Below are 14,615 nucleotides of genomic sequence, written 5' to 3' on the forward strand. Positions count from 1 at the left end.
AAGAGGTCTTCTTCACTTCGATTTCACAAAGAAAAATGGGCCTTTCCTATCTTAGCCTCCCCCCCCCCCCCGCTCAATGCTTATAACGCATAGCCCCCAACAAAATCATGGTAAAGATACCATTTTTTAAAATGTTTAAGCAAGAACACAAACACGCTTTCGCAATTTTTAATTCAAACTCTCAATAGCTATCCTTTCCTATTGAAAACGACCAAAAGTTTTTTTGAGACTTCTTTCTGTTTAGATCCATTCATTTTTCCTATTGAGATAGACAGGTTAATTCAAACTACGATTTAATTCATGTGCTCAAAATGCACGTGCGGTGCTGACTTTGGTTTAATCTTAATCTTTCTGTAATATTACTGTTCTATACTACTACACACAAATTTATTATAACAAATGTTTATTCTCTTCATTTGAAAAACAGCGTGTTTGCTGAATGTTAGTTTTTTAGACTTTGCTTTCATACTGGTGAAAAGATTTACCATAACTGAAATTTAATAGATTTAATAATAATAATAATTGTGGTTTCTGCGTAAGCGGAAGGGGAACAGCATTAGGCCTACAGTAGCCTGTTTTCAGCTGCCCTTTTTCTTATTATTCCCCACATTTCAGACTGATCTTTTTATGAGCAGCATTGCTCTTTTTTTGGTGACTATAGCCACTTTTTTTTGCGTCTGAAACTTTCACGTGGTACCATCATTGCAGCCAACATTGGTCAGGCTATGGTCAACCTGAAGCTATAGTTAAGTAAGAGCTCATCCTCACACATACAGCTTCACGGAGGCAGGGGATTGAACTCTCAATCATTGGAGTGTGAACCACACACCTTACCTCTCGGCTATCACGCCACAAAGAGAGTCCAATTTTCATATATTTGTATCAATTTTTTTTAATTTTGATATTTTTTCCTAATATGTTTTCAAATTATCAATTGTTTTAATTCTTTGTCGATAAACGCAAAATTTGATCTAATCAATTTTGTTGATTTTAAATGAGTTAATGAGTTACTGAGGAAATTTTAATCTTTTTATCTCAATAAAACTTCCAAAATGGACCCAATCAAACCCAGTGAAGAGGACATCGAAACAGCAGTTAGTCCCAAACCCCCTTCCTCCTCAATGAGTAAACAGGTGTCATTTGTGAATGTGAACGACGACAACAGCGATAAACAAGATGGGGGAGGAGGAAGCGAAGGGGGACAGGACGGGGGGAGCTTATTGGGAGATATCTCGCCCAAAAAATTGGAAGAGGATGCGGATGAAATGGAGGAAAAGGCCAGGGTAAGATTACACTTTATAGTTTTCACTTGTATATTATCTAACACGCCCTTAAAAAAATACTGATTTTGAAAATTTTATTATATTAACGAACAAACTTGCGCTGGAAAACTGACTAGCGACGTTGAATTCCACATTCAATTTTAATTTAAAAAATAATTTAACTTAATTTACAGAAGTTGATTTTTGGGCCCGATTACCTAGTCGTACAAATTCAGTCACGAAATATGTCTCCAACACAATCTGGTCAAAACTGTCAAACACCTGTAAACTAAGATAATTAGACCACTATTTTTTGACAGTTTCACTCTACGGCTTACGGATTCATTCATTTCAATACTAGTTTGATATGTCAAAAACCCGCAGACTACATTAATGTGATAAGTGATGAGATTTCTGCAAAAATTCAGCAAACTAAATTTAGAGAAAATCTGATGCAATATTTTGTTTCAACCTTGTTTTTCTTGTTTAGAGAAAGTGTGAAATCAATTGTGAAATGCAGAGATTATTTTTAATTACCCATCCAAAAATCAACAAAGATTTAACATTAACTTGAAGACTTCTCCAGATAAACTACCAGACATTTTTCAAAAGATCATTTCCTGTTTTGACTTTAAGATGTGTTGCAGAAACCTTGCAAAAAAATAGACTTTGTGGCCCGATCAAAAAAAAGTTTTCTTGTTCTCTATATATTTAATCTCAGCCTAATCATTTGAAGTTGCAACAGGAGGAGATTACATTTGGAAAATCTAAACATTGCAGGGTCACAGAGAAGATATTTCATCATTTTTGGTTATTCAAATTCAGTAGCAGGATGAAACAAACGTGCTACACTGAGCTTCATATTTCATCTAAAACTTATGTTTTTTTCTGAAGTGATCAGATGTAGATAGGAATACAAATGCAATACAACAATTGTAAACTTAGCTGCCAAAAATAATTTTTATTTCGGAACTTCAAATTTTCCGAAAAAACTTTTCAAAATTATTGCTTCGAGGACCAAAACTATTTTTGTGAAAATTTAACATTAAAAACGGAAACAAAATTGCAAGAATCCTAGCTGTTAACCCTCATACTTGCCATTTCGTACCTCCAAATTTCAAGTTTTTTTATTGGCGTTTAACCTCCAAATCGCAAGTTCTTTCAAAATTTGCTAAGAAATCTTTCCTCTTACTTTAATTGCGCACTCTACGTTTTCTTAGAAACTTTATCTGAACTGATTGAAAAAATTCGGTAAAAATCCTTCGAGCATAAAATTATCATTAATCTGAGTTTAATTTTTTTTAAAAGTGGCAAGGGTCATCAAGCTTAAAGCGGCAAGTTTACGGGAACAAAATAGCCATTGGATAAGAAAATGCAGCGAAAATTAATCGAAGAGTTTTTCATAGAGGAACTTTTGGGTGGTAAAGAAAATGTTTATGCAATATTAATCACTCTTGTGAACTACACTTGCATACACGGGTTTCATTGAATTAACAATTTAAACATTGATTAAACGTAAGTGTAATTCAAACTAGTAGAATGTGAAACCCGTTTACTTATGTTTGGATGAATAGTCACAAGGAGAAATCTCTAATGTAGGAAAAACTAATAGTTGAAATACGTGTATTTAAAAGCGTGGTTGACATTATTGAAAATGTTGTTCCCTATCCATAGAAGAGGACGGATTGAAACGCAGATAACCATTAAATAAAGTAGATGGTAATGCTAATTGCTAGCGTAGCATAGAAAAAATTTTTGAGTTTCCAATTGAGCAGAAAATACCTTTTTTGTGACGCAAAAAGTGCAATAATTTTGTGAACTTCAACGAACACTTGGCTCTGTCTCCTGATCAAAAGTGTCTGCAGCCTTTTTCTTTACAAAATACAAGCAAAGCGTCTACCACCAGATTTTAATTATCCGGAGTTAATCAGATGGATGTTTTATCTACCTAAGTATGCATTACATCAATTAGATACTATAGTTTTCAATCTCAAGATTTTTGCAAGAACATTTAAAGCGAAATGAGGGAGACCCAGTTTTGAAACTACATTGGAAAATCTAAAAAATGCAGGGTCATAAAAAAGATAGTTCATCAATTTTGGTTATTCAAATTCAGTAGCAGGATCAAGAAATGTGCTACACTGAGATTCATATTTGATCTAAAACTTATGTTTTTTTCTGAAGTCATCAGATGTAGATAGGAATACAAATGCGGTACAACAATTGTAAACTTAGCTGACAAAAATAATTTTTATTTCGGAACTTCAATTTTTTCGAAAAAGCTTTTCAAAATTATTGCATCGAGGACCAAAAGTATTTTTGTGAATATTTAACATTAAAAAAGGAAACAAAATTGCAAGAATCCTAGCTGTTAATCCTCCTACTTGCCATTTCGTACCTCCAAATTTCAAGTTTTTTTAATGGCGTTTAACCTCCAAATCGCAAGTTCTTTCAAATTAACTGTAGTTTGCGTGAAAAATACAAGTTCTAAACAATAACTATCCTTACTCACTTCGCGACATATTTGAACAACAAAGAACTTTAGGTGTGAATTTCTTCGGAAATCAACGAAGTAATTTTAAAGCCCAATTATAGTGCAATTTTGATGCACTGACAATTCAGATTGAAATTAAGACGCACAAATATTTACAGACCTTTTGAGGTAAGATTTTGAATCAAGAAATTCACTTGATGTAGAAATCAGTGTTTATGTGGAACTCACTCAGTTGTGTACAAAAATAATTTCAACAGACCTATTTTTTATAACTATTTTTTTGTCTCTTGTAAGTTGATCCGCTTTTTAATTGTGCAGTTTAGGAATTTGAGCGTTGCAATACTTGTTAAGAAATCTTTCCTCTTACTTTAAGTTTTCTTAGAAACTTTATCTGAACTGATTGAAAAAATTTGAAAAATCCTTCGAGCATAAAATTATCATTATTCTGAGTTTAATTTTTTTTAAAGTGGCAAGGGTCATCAAGCTTAAAGCGGCAAGTTTACGGGAACAAAATAGCCATTGGATAAAAAACCACAGCGAAAATTAATCGAAGAGTTTTTCAAAGGGCCCTTTTTGGTGCTAAAAAAATTGTTTATGCGATATTAATCACTCTTGTGAACTGCACTTGCATACACGAGTTTCATTGAATTAACAATTTAAACATTGATGAAACGTAAGTGTAATTCAAACTAGTAGAATGTGAAACCCGTTTACTTATGTTTGGATAAATAGTCACAAGGAGAAATCTCTAATGTAGGAAAAACTAATAGTTGAACTACGTGTATCTGCAAGCGTGGTTCACAAAATTGAAAGTATTGTTCACTATCCATAGAAGAGGATGGATTCAAACGCATATAACCATAAAGTAAAGTAGATGGTAATTCTAATTGCTAGCGTAGAATAGAAAAATGTTTTGAGTTTCCAATTGAGCAGAAAAAAAACACTTTTGTGACGCAAAACGTGCAATAATTTTGTGAACTTCAACGAACACTTGGCTCTGTTCCCTGATCAAAGTGTCTGCAGTCTTTTTCTTTACAAAATACAAGCAAAGCGTCTACCACCAGTTTTTAATATTCCGGAGTTAATCAGATGAATGTTTTATCTACCTAATTTATGCATTACATCAATTAAATACTATAACTTTCAATCTCAAGATTTTTGCAAGAACATTTAAAGCGAAATGTAGGAGACCCAGTTTTGAAATTACAATGAAACTTTAAAATTTTTGAAAAAAAAAGATTTTCCCAAAATTTTGTTAAATCAGTGCAATTTTTTGAAGTTATTTTTCTTTTGGTTTCCAGTTTAAAATTGTACAAAAGAATATCCTATTCAAAAGAATATATAATTTAGCCCCTGTTCAAACTTTTATGAATTATTTCACTGCACACTTTTGTCCGCTGATGACTAAAAGCGTTTTTTTTTACATCGTCTAATGGTGACTAAACACAAAGTAAACTCCACTGGATAAAATTGCGCCTGTATACAGATTATACTAAATAAATTATGCTTGTGGTTATCATGAATAAACCATTTAATGAACCAGTTTTGAGAATTAAGACAGGTTAAACGAGGGGCACAAATTCAATGTATTTTGGTACGAACGCAAAAATCAGAATCAAAATTGAGCAATTTGACTTCATGCATTTATGGTAGCAGAAAAAACCTGCAATGCTGTTTGTTTGTTTTGTTTTTTTTCAGATGAAGCAGTTGAAAAAACTTAAAGAGGAGCAAGCGTACAATCAGTTCACTGGTCTCTGTGACAATCTGGTTTCTGCATACGCATCACTCAACTCAAGCATAGAGGTTAAAAAACAACCCCTCATTACCCCTCCCCCATCCCCTCCCCCCTCCCCGCATTATGAGCAGATATACAATGAAAGAATCTTTTCCTCGCATCAAAATATAACGTTTTTCGGTAATGTCAAATAAAGATTTTTTCCGTGATATCAAATGAAAATCTTTTTCCATGATGTCAATTAATGAAAAAAAAACTGTCATGTCTCAAAGGTAGTTTGTTTGCAGGAAATGATGAGTGCCAAAGATGGCCTTATTAACAGAGATTTGCCTCCATCGGTTCAGGCTAACATGGCTCTCAAAGGGTCCAGAATGCTCAGATCGTAAGTAGTCGAAACCGGAAGGATATCTTATGAGATCTTATATTGGGTTATGGACTTTCGCAAGCGGAATAAAAAGCGTTTTTAACTAAGTAAAAGAATTAATTTCTCAAAAATGAGAGAATAACAAAATGATATTTTACAGAAGAATTTAGAGATTTACAGGAGAGATCTGATTATTAGATCAAGATGGTGATTTGAATTTGAGGATGAAAAAGGACTCAAAAATCAGCTGTATATATACCCATTATCAGTGTGAAAAAGTCAAGATACAAAACTAATCTTAGCACCGTGATTTATAGTGGGGGTCGCAAGGGATACCCAATATGGTTTGTTTCTGCAAATCAGTCGCAAAGGGAACCATAAATGGAATGCATTTGCACTTTTCTAAGAATTCATTCACACTTCCGGAGATATCATCATCATTTAATACGTGCTGGGAAGGTTTTACATCAATTAATCTAACTCTAATAATAGTTATCTAGATTCACCAATTTGAACCGAATATTGATTCTCAGCACCATTTCTTGACGATTCATTTATATAATTTCTTTGATCAAAATCAAATTGCTTGTCTTTCTTATCTGGTAAGACAAACTTTCTTTCTAATTCTCACTAAGTTTAAGACTATAGTTTGATCGAAATTCTAACACCCCCACTCAGACTTGAGCTGATTGCGTAGAGTCTGTTCCCATCAAAACTGCTCTGAATGATTCCACTTTCGAAACGGGTAAGGACTTTGTGAAGATGTCCGCTGCCATTTTGTCTGTAGGGACGTAATGAATTGAAATAGTCCCATCCTCCGTCTTGTCCCGGATGAAGTGAAACTTTGTTTCGATGTGCTTGCTCCTTTTGTGCATGACTGGGTTTTGGCAGAGTCTGATACAACTTTGGTTGTCTTCTCCAATAGCTATTGGACGTTTCTGTTGGATGCCAAAATCCTCTAGAAGTTGTTTCAGGTAGAGTGCTTCCTGAACTGCTGCTGCCATGCCCTGATATTCTGCTTCTGATGAAGCAAGAGCAACTGTGGCCTGCTTCTTGACACCCCAGCTGAGTGCTGCGCCACGTCCGTTGAGCTTGATATAATAGCCCGTTGTTGATTTTCTGTCGTTCACGTCTCCAGACCAGTCTGCATCACTTTCCCCCACTAAATCATAACTAGCCTCTTTTGTGTAAGTAAGTTTTAAACCTTTTGAACCTTGAAGATATCGCAGAAGTCGTTTTCCGCACATCCAGTGTTGATTGGTAGGTGCATTCATGTGTCTGGACAGAATGTTGACTGTGAACATGATGTCTGGCCTCGTCTGTTTGGCCAGATACAGAAGTGATCCAACCAAGCTTCTGTAGATCCTCTGGTCCACTTCTTCGTCTCCGTTCTGTGCTGTCTGAAGTTTCAAATTCAATTCAGCTGGAGTTCGTGAGGGTTTGCATTGATCCATTTGAAACCGCTCAAGCAGTGTTTCTATGTAGCGTTCTTGGTCGACTGTGACTTTGCCCTCATCTCGTCTGATTCTTAGACCCAGAAACCAGTGTAGTCTCCCTCTGTCTTCCATGTGAAAGGTTGCTTCTAGTGCCTTCTTGACATCAGAGACCACTGTCATACTTCTTGATGCTACTATGATGTCGTCAACCCAGACCAAGATGAAGGTGTGATCCTCTGCTTCTGATCTTGCGAACAAGCAGTGATCGTTCCTGCTTCTGGTGAACCCCTGTCTCAGTAGGAAGTTTGCCAGCTCTTTGTACCAGTTGTTAGCAGCCTGTTTCAAACCATAAATTGATTTATTTAGTCGACATACTAACTTCTCCCCATCTGATCCGCGTTTTACAAACTCCTGTGGCTGTTCCAGATACACTTCTTCCTCGATTGGTGAGTGCAGGAAAGCAGTCTTGACATCAAATTGGTGCATCACATGGCCCTGCTTCGCTGATAGCTGAAGTAGAATCCTGAATGTCTCTGGCTTACAGGTAGGCGCAAAAGTCTCAAAGTAGTCCAGTCCTTCCACTTGTTTGAAGCCTTTCGCCACATAGCGCGCTTTGTATTTGTCCACTTGACCACTGGGTCCCAATTTCACTTTGTAGACCCATTTGCCCGGTATGACGTCCCTGTCTGTGGGTGGTCTCACTAGGTTCCAAGTCTCGTTGTCTTGGAGTGCCTTGACCTCGTCCTTCATTGCCCGGTGCCACTGGTCCCAATCGTCACCTTGCTTGGCTTCGTAGACTGTTTTGGGTTCCACATAGTCGCCCTCAGTCACAGCAAGATGGGTCCTGACTTCTCCAAAAAATTGCGGAACATTCCTTGCTCGTGTCCCTCGTCTGGGCTCTGCTCTGTCCGCGTGTTCCAGTGCATCTTCATTGAAGCCAACTGTCACTAACTGTGAGAAGTCTTCTGTGTCACTGTCTTCCAGTGAATCTGAGTCTCTGTGACTTCCTCTTGTTGCAGTAGATCCTTCATCTAGTGCTGTTTCTCCAACATCCGAGGCCTCTTGTCTCAGTGTTGTTTCTTGAGTATTCACGCTCCCTGCGTCATGCCACTCCTCCTTTATTGCAGTAGATGTGTCCTGTCGTTCTCTGTTGTCATCGTCTTGATGACCATCATCTGGGTGCCAGATTCCCAGTTCCGACCCATCATCTAGTAGGTCAGCCGTGTCTTTGTTGTCAGGGATTGAGCCCACTTCAGACTCCTTGATGATCACATCTCGAACGGCCATCACCTTGCGTGTGTTGGGTATGTACACCAGGTATCCGTTTTCTCCTTCAGTGTAACCCACAAACTTTCCTTCCAGTGCCTTGGGTTCAAGTTTGCTGACTTCTCTGTCCCTCTTCCTCATGAAGACTGTGCAACCAAAAATAGATAATATACTAATTGGAAGCTTAGGTTTTACACCTCTCATCAGCTCTGCTGGGCATTTTTCTTCTCCTCGTCTCACAACCAAGTTTCTGATCCTTGCTGCGTGAAGAATTGCTGCTCCCCACATCATCTTTGGAAGTCCTGAGTCAATGAGCAAACATCTTGCCATCTCCAGCAGTGTCCTGTTGCACCTCTCAGCTAACCCATTCTGTTGTGGCGTCTCTGGTATGGTCTTCTCCTGTAGAATGCCTGCATCTAAGCAGTACGTCTCGAACTGCTCTGAGAGAAACTCCTTCGCATTGTCTTGCCTCAGCTTCTTGGGCGTCCCCACACTGAGAACAATTTTCTTCAGGCTGGCCAGTGCTTCACTCTTTGCCTTAAGCAAGTCCACAAACACAAACTTCGTGTATTGATCTGCAAACACTATGCAGAACCGGAACCCTGACAGTGACTCTACTCTGAAAGGTCCCATCACGTCTGTGAACACCCTCTCCAGCTTCTCTTCTGCTTGGGTCTCTGCCACTCTTGGTACTGGAGTCTTTGTGATCTTGGCCAATGCACACACATTGCATACATCATCGAGTTCCCCCACTGTCTCTGGTGCATTCCTGACCACATCCGCTTGATTCAAATGACCCAATCGTCTGTGCCACTTCCTTGCACTGTCAAGTTTCACGCTGTTGGAACTCATCTTGAATTCTAGAACGCTGCAGGGTAAGTAAAACAAATTATTTTCTTGTGTTAGTTTTACCCGAGTTCCCTTCTGGAGTTTCATGCAGCTGTTTCCTCTCTCGAAAGTGAAGCTATGTCCCCACTCCGTGCATCTTGAGACTGATAGAAGGTTTGAAGAATAGTCCGGCACACACAGAACATTTTTGAGTTCGCATTGGAATTCCCCTTTGTTTGAGGGTATGCTGATCCTCACACAGCCTCTGCCCACCACTCTGGAAGCCTCTCCGTTGGGATTTCTGACCACTGATTGAATGGGCACAAAGTCCAGGAACGCATCGATGTTCGTCACTATGTGATCTGTACAACCACTGTCCACTAGCATGCCTGCTGTCTTCCACTGGGTAAGAGCTGCCCAGCATTCCTCGTCTGGTGTAGCCAATGTTGGACCCATTGCCACTGACTCATGTTTGCCTCCATCTCTTTGTCTCTTGCATGCCCTGTCTAGGTGACCCTTCTCACCACACTTGCTGCATTGTGCTGACTCCTTCTTCCTGCAGTCCTTGGCAAAGTGTCCAGGGATCCCACACACAAAGCAGTTTCCTTTCTTGGGTCCCTTCTTGAAGTCACGCTTCACTGCCAGTGCCACTGAACCACTTTGTCCCTTGTGTCTCTGCACCGTGCTCTCATGAAAGTTCTGCAGCCTTTTCCTCAACTCTGTGAAGTTCGTTGCCGGGTTGAAGCTTTCCTGTATTACAAAACTTTCATACCTCATTGGCAGACCATTGAGGACCAAGGCATTGAAGAGGGTCTCTGAGACTGCTTCCCCTGCTTCTTGTAGCCTTGTGAGCAACTCTTGTCCTCTGATGAAGACGCTGTCCAAATCCTCAGAATCCTCGAGCTGCAGTCGAGCAAGCTGTGCCACTAAAGTCACCACTGTTGGCGTCTCCACACTCTGAAATCTCTCTTGCAAAAGCTTCCAAGCCTTTGCTCCATCTCCAATGCCGTCATCTCCCACACAGTCATGTCTCATCAGCATGAGGGTTGTTGCATCTAGAGTCAGTGCCAGATGGCACCACACATTGTTCCGTTTCTCCTTGATGTCTGCAACTTCCTTCTCATATGCATCCTTCAGCACCTTGTGGTTCTTCTTTTCATCATTGGTTGCCCCATTGGCCAGTGGCGCAGGCTCATTGGGTTGCTCCTCTGTCCCCAGTAGTGATTTGTAGAGTCCCTTCGTCTGCATCATCGCCACAAATCTTGTGCTCCAGATTGGAAAGTCCTGTGCTTTTCCTGTGTAGGTCAGCAGCTTCACTGTCTGTTGATCCATTGAAGTTTGAGCAGGCAAAACAGTTGTGAAAAGAAAAGGTACTAAGCAGAAAAGGATTATGACTGTCAACAACAAATTAGTTTTGTTTTGGAAATTAATTTTATGACTTAGAAAATTGCTGGGCCCATAACCTATTGGGTTATGGACTTTCGCAAGCGGAATAAAAAGCGTTTTTAACTAAGTAAAAGAATTAATTTCTCAAAAATGAGAGAATAACAAAATGATATTTTACAGAAGAATTTAGAGATTTACAGGAGAGATCTGATTATTAGATCAAGATGGTGATTTGAGTTTGGGGATGAAAAAGGACTCAAAAATCAGCTGTATATATACCCATTATCAGTGTGAAAAAGTCAAGATACAAAACTAATCTTAGCACCGTGATTTATAGTGGGGGTCGCAAGGGATACCCAATATGGTTTGCTTCTGCAAATCAGTCGCAAAGGGAACCATAAATGGAATGCATTTGCACTTTTCTAAGAATTCATTCACACTTCCGGAGATATCATCATCATTTAATACGTGCTGGGAAGATTTTACATCAATTAATCTAACTCTAATAATAGTTATCTAGATTCACCAATTTGAACCGAATATTGATTCTCAGCACCATTTCTTGACGATTCATTTATATAATTTCTTTGATCAAAATCAAATTGCTTGTCTTTCTAATCTGGTAAGTCAAACTTTCTTTCTAATTCTCACTAAGTTTAAGACTATAGTTTGATCGAAATTCTAACATCTTACAAGAAAAATGAATTATAAAATTGGATAATTCGAAGAGTCTGTAAGATCTTGTACAATTTTTAATATCAAATGACTAGGGAAGTTGTCAACTTATGCATCCAAAACATAAAATTACTTTAATATAATTAAAATAGTTTTTTGATGCTCGTGCAGAAAACACAAGATTTGCTCAAATTTGTCACTACTTGAAATCTTAAAACACTTTTCAGCTTATTTTAGTGCTCGCTAAATTAAATGGAAACTATAAAACTATTCATTCCCAATGCTTGTTTCCTGAAAACATCTCTCAGGGACACTTAGGTGTCTTTTTAACATGAAGGTACAGTGATCTAAAAGTGCCGATAAACGAACTGACGAGACTAGTGAGGAACTATGCACAGCCGTGGCACCTCAAATCAGAGGCACTGAAGAAACTGCACGCACAGTATGACCAGAAGAAACGAATGTTAGATGTGGCATTGAGACGACTTCAACTAACTGCTGATCAGGTAATAAATCAGCCATATATGGAAAGAGTTGCCGTTTTCAGAGGCATGCTATTTTGTCGCTATGAACACTGCGTATTAGCTTCTCCACAAAATGCGTAGTAACATCTCCAAATGTTATTTCAGAATATAATTAAATTAAATTCTTTTTTGAAATTAAAAGCAGCAAATTTTAATCGCTACCTTTATCCATTAAATTGGGCGTGCATTCGAATTTATTAACAAGGTGATTCCCACTATGCTGATATCAATTCAAATTATTGCTAATGGGCATTATTTATGGCAAAAAGTTCCAGTCTTGGACATTTGTCGTCAAAAAGTGGACAGCTATTTAACAGTGATTCTCACCAAATGTGAGGAGAGTTGAAAAAATAAATGGAAAAGTGAGCCAATGGAGCTAGCAATGGACACCTGACCACGTCAGTTGAGGAATGCTGTGATAATTGAAGTATGAAATCATTTAGTATAAAATGATTAGTTCAATGATTAGTATAATCATTGAAGTACAAAATCATTGAAGAATAAAATCATTTATTGTATTATAATCGAATAACGATTTACATTTATCGACCTTCCGTTTGCATTTGAGCTCATCGGTCTATTTTTTTTCCGCAACACAACTTTTACCAATAAATAAATTTGGTGCTGACATCTGTCCGGCGGAACTGATAATCCTCTAAGTCACGGCTTATACAACAGTTTTCATAAGCTTAAAAGTATTCAGTTTATCAATTGCAAATGCTCGTTCGATGCTGATGAACCTGCCAAATTAATCCATCCAAGAACCGAGCCAATTTTTCCCCAAAAAACTCAGGGGGTAAACGGAAACTGTTCTCAGATATGTAGAAGATTTCAAAATACTGACTGTAATTTCAACAAACTTCAACAGACTGTAATAAAGATTTCAACAGGCTGTAATATAATTACAGACTGTAGCAAAAACGAAGGAGCATTGAAACTTATGTTTAACTTGCCCAAAAAAGCTTTTATTGAATATAGAGCTTTCAGAATGCAGCATTTGGTTGCGGCAGAGGTGATAGAATAAGACGCAGTGCAGCTGTGATATACAGTGAACACAACTAACGCTATAGACGATTTTTTACAAAAGTTTGGTGATAAACACCTTTTTGTAAAACTTGAATACCTCCGAAAACTAATTATCAGACATTCAAATCTTATAGTTCAGACAAAACAGGCAATAACAACAAGCTTGAACTCATCATGACAATTTTTCACAAACTTTTGACCAGCCAAAATGAAAAAGGGGGAATGTTGTTGAAATAAAATTACCCTATAAGGGGGAATGTTGTTGAAATAAAAAATACCCTATCGAGAAAAATCTGTCAGTGTCTTTCACTCAAAAACTACCCTATAAGGGGCAATGTTGTTGAAATAAAAAATACCCTATAGAAAAAAATCTGTCAGTGTCTTTCACTCAAAAACTGCAAGTTGAAAATTTGAAAACTGTTTTCCACCGCAATATATGTTCGACAGATTTCCCATCCGCGAAACTTTGCGTAAATACGTTTCCCATAATTGAGGACCGCATTTTGCACATGACTGGAAGAGGACCTCAATTTGCAGATCTTTCGGGCTGGAGGCATTAAATACTTTCAAAGGAAGCAGCAATCACTTTTAAGTGAATAGGCCGAAAACACTCCCAAATTATTTCTAGAGTTTAAAAAGTAGCACCGAATAACTAAAAATCGAGAGAATCATAATCCACAAAACAAGAACATAAAAATTCAACATAAAAAAGACGGGAACAAACAAAGGAGCATAAAGTAAGTGAAAAAAAATTGCACAATATTTCCTAATTATAGTTTTTAATGTTTATTTTTACGTCAAATCGGCTGTAAGGTTGTTTCTTAGCCATATTTGGCACCTAGGAAACCAAGCATGAAAACAACAAAGAACTGAAAACAAGAATCACTTTCAAAAGGAGCCGAATTCGCTTTCAAGCTAATTGGCTCAAAATAATAATGGATTTTACGAATTAGCACAAAATAATTTTGACTAATAAGGGAAGCATAGTCTGAAGAGATCAAAATATAAAAGCTTAGTTTAGGCAAATTCGAGTTATTTTTCTGCAAAGAACTATAAATACTATTTGGAATGAGGGAATTTTCTGTAATTAATGAGGAAGATTGATTATTGTTCTTTCTTTTCTTGTTTAGGAAGGTGGTTAATCGCTCCCCTAATTGTGGGCAATTAAAGTGTTTGGATGATATCTGAATTTGAATAAGAGTGTCTGAATATGTTCCCTTTTGTTTCTTTGTTTTGTCTGTATTTTGTATAGAGAATGAGACTGAGGGAAGTCAGTCAACTTTAAAGACATTGTGTGAAATTGTTGTTTTTATCGAGGAGTTCAATTAAAAGTTTGCAAAAGCTCATAACATGAATTTTGGAAAACACTTATTCATTTAAAAAATACCAGAAAAATGAATTTAGTCATATTTTGATTTTATTATATTTGCGTTCTTTCAAAATTGATGAAAATTTTGTAACTTGCACCTACAGACGAAAGTAAGTACTTTTCACATTTGTTTAATCCTGTATATCTACTTAAGTTCTTACTTGCTTTGTGGAAACCACTTTCATAAAATCTAAGCGCTTTCCACATTAAATGGAAGTTAGCACCTGAAAGCGCGAGCAACTTTATTTTA

General features: G+C 37.4%; 1 protein-coding gene across 1 annotated transcript in view; it reads left to right on the forward strand.

Moving 5' to 3' along the window:
* Positions 1–399: 399 nt before the first annotated feature.
* The window catches only part of LOC142351833 (uncharacterized), a 55,000-nt gene continuing 40,784 nt past the window's right edge, over positions 400–14,615 (forward strand). Inside the window, exons 1-4 of the mRNA XM_075404043.1 lie at positions 400–1,283; positions 5,455–5,559; positions 5,779–5,873; positions 11,784–11,952. Coding sequence (XP_075260158.1) covers positions 1,053–1,283; positions 5,455–5,559; positions 5,779–5,873; positions 11,784–11,952 — 600 coding nt within the window. The 5' untranslated portion in view covers positions 400–1,052. The remainder of the gene's footprint in view (positions 1,284–5,454; positions 5,560–5,778; positions 5,874–11,783; positions 11,953–14,615) is intronic.

This window comes from Convolutriloba macropyga, chromosome 13 (genome assembly GCF_964194025.1).
Source record: "Convolutriloba macropyga chromosome 13, txConMacr16.3, whole genome shotgun sequence".
Taxonomy (NCBI): Eukaryota; Metazoa; Xenacoelomorpha; order Acoela; family Convolutidae; genus Convolutriloba; species Convolutriloba macropyga.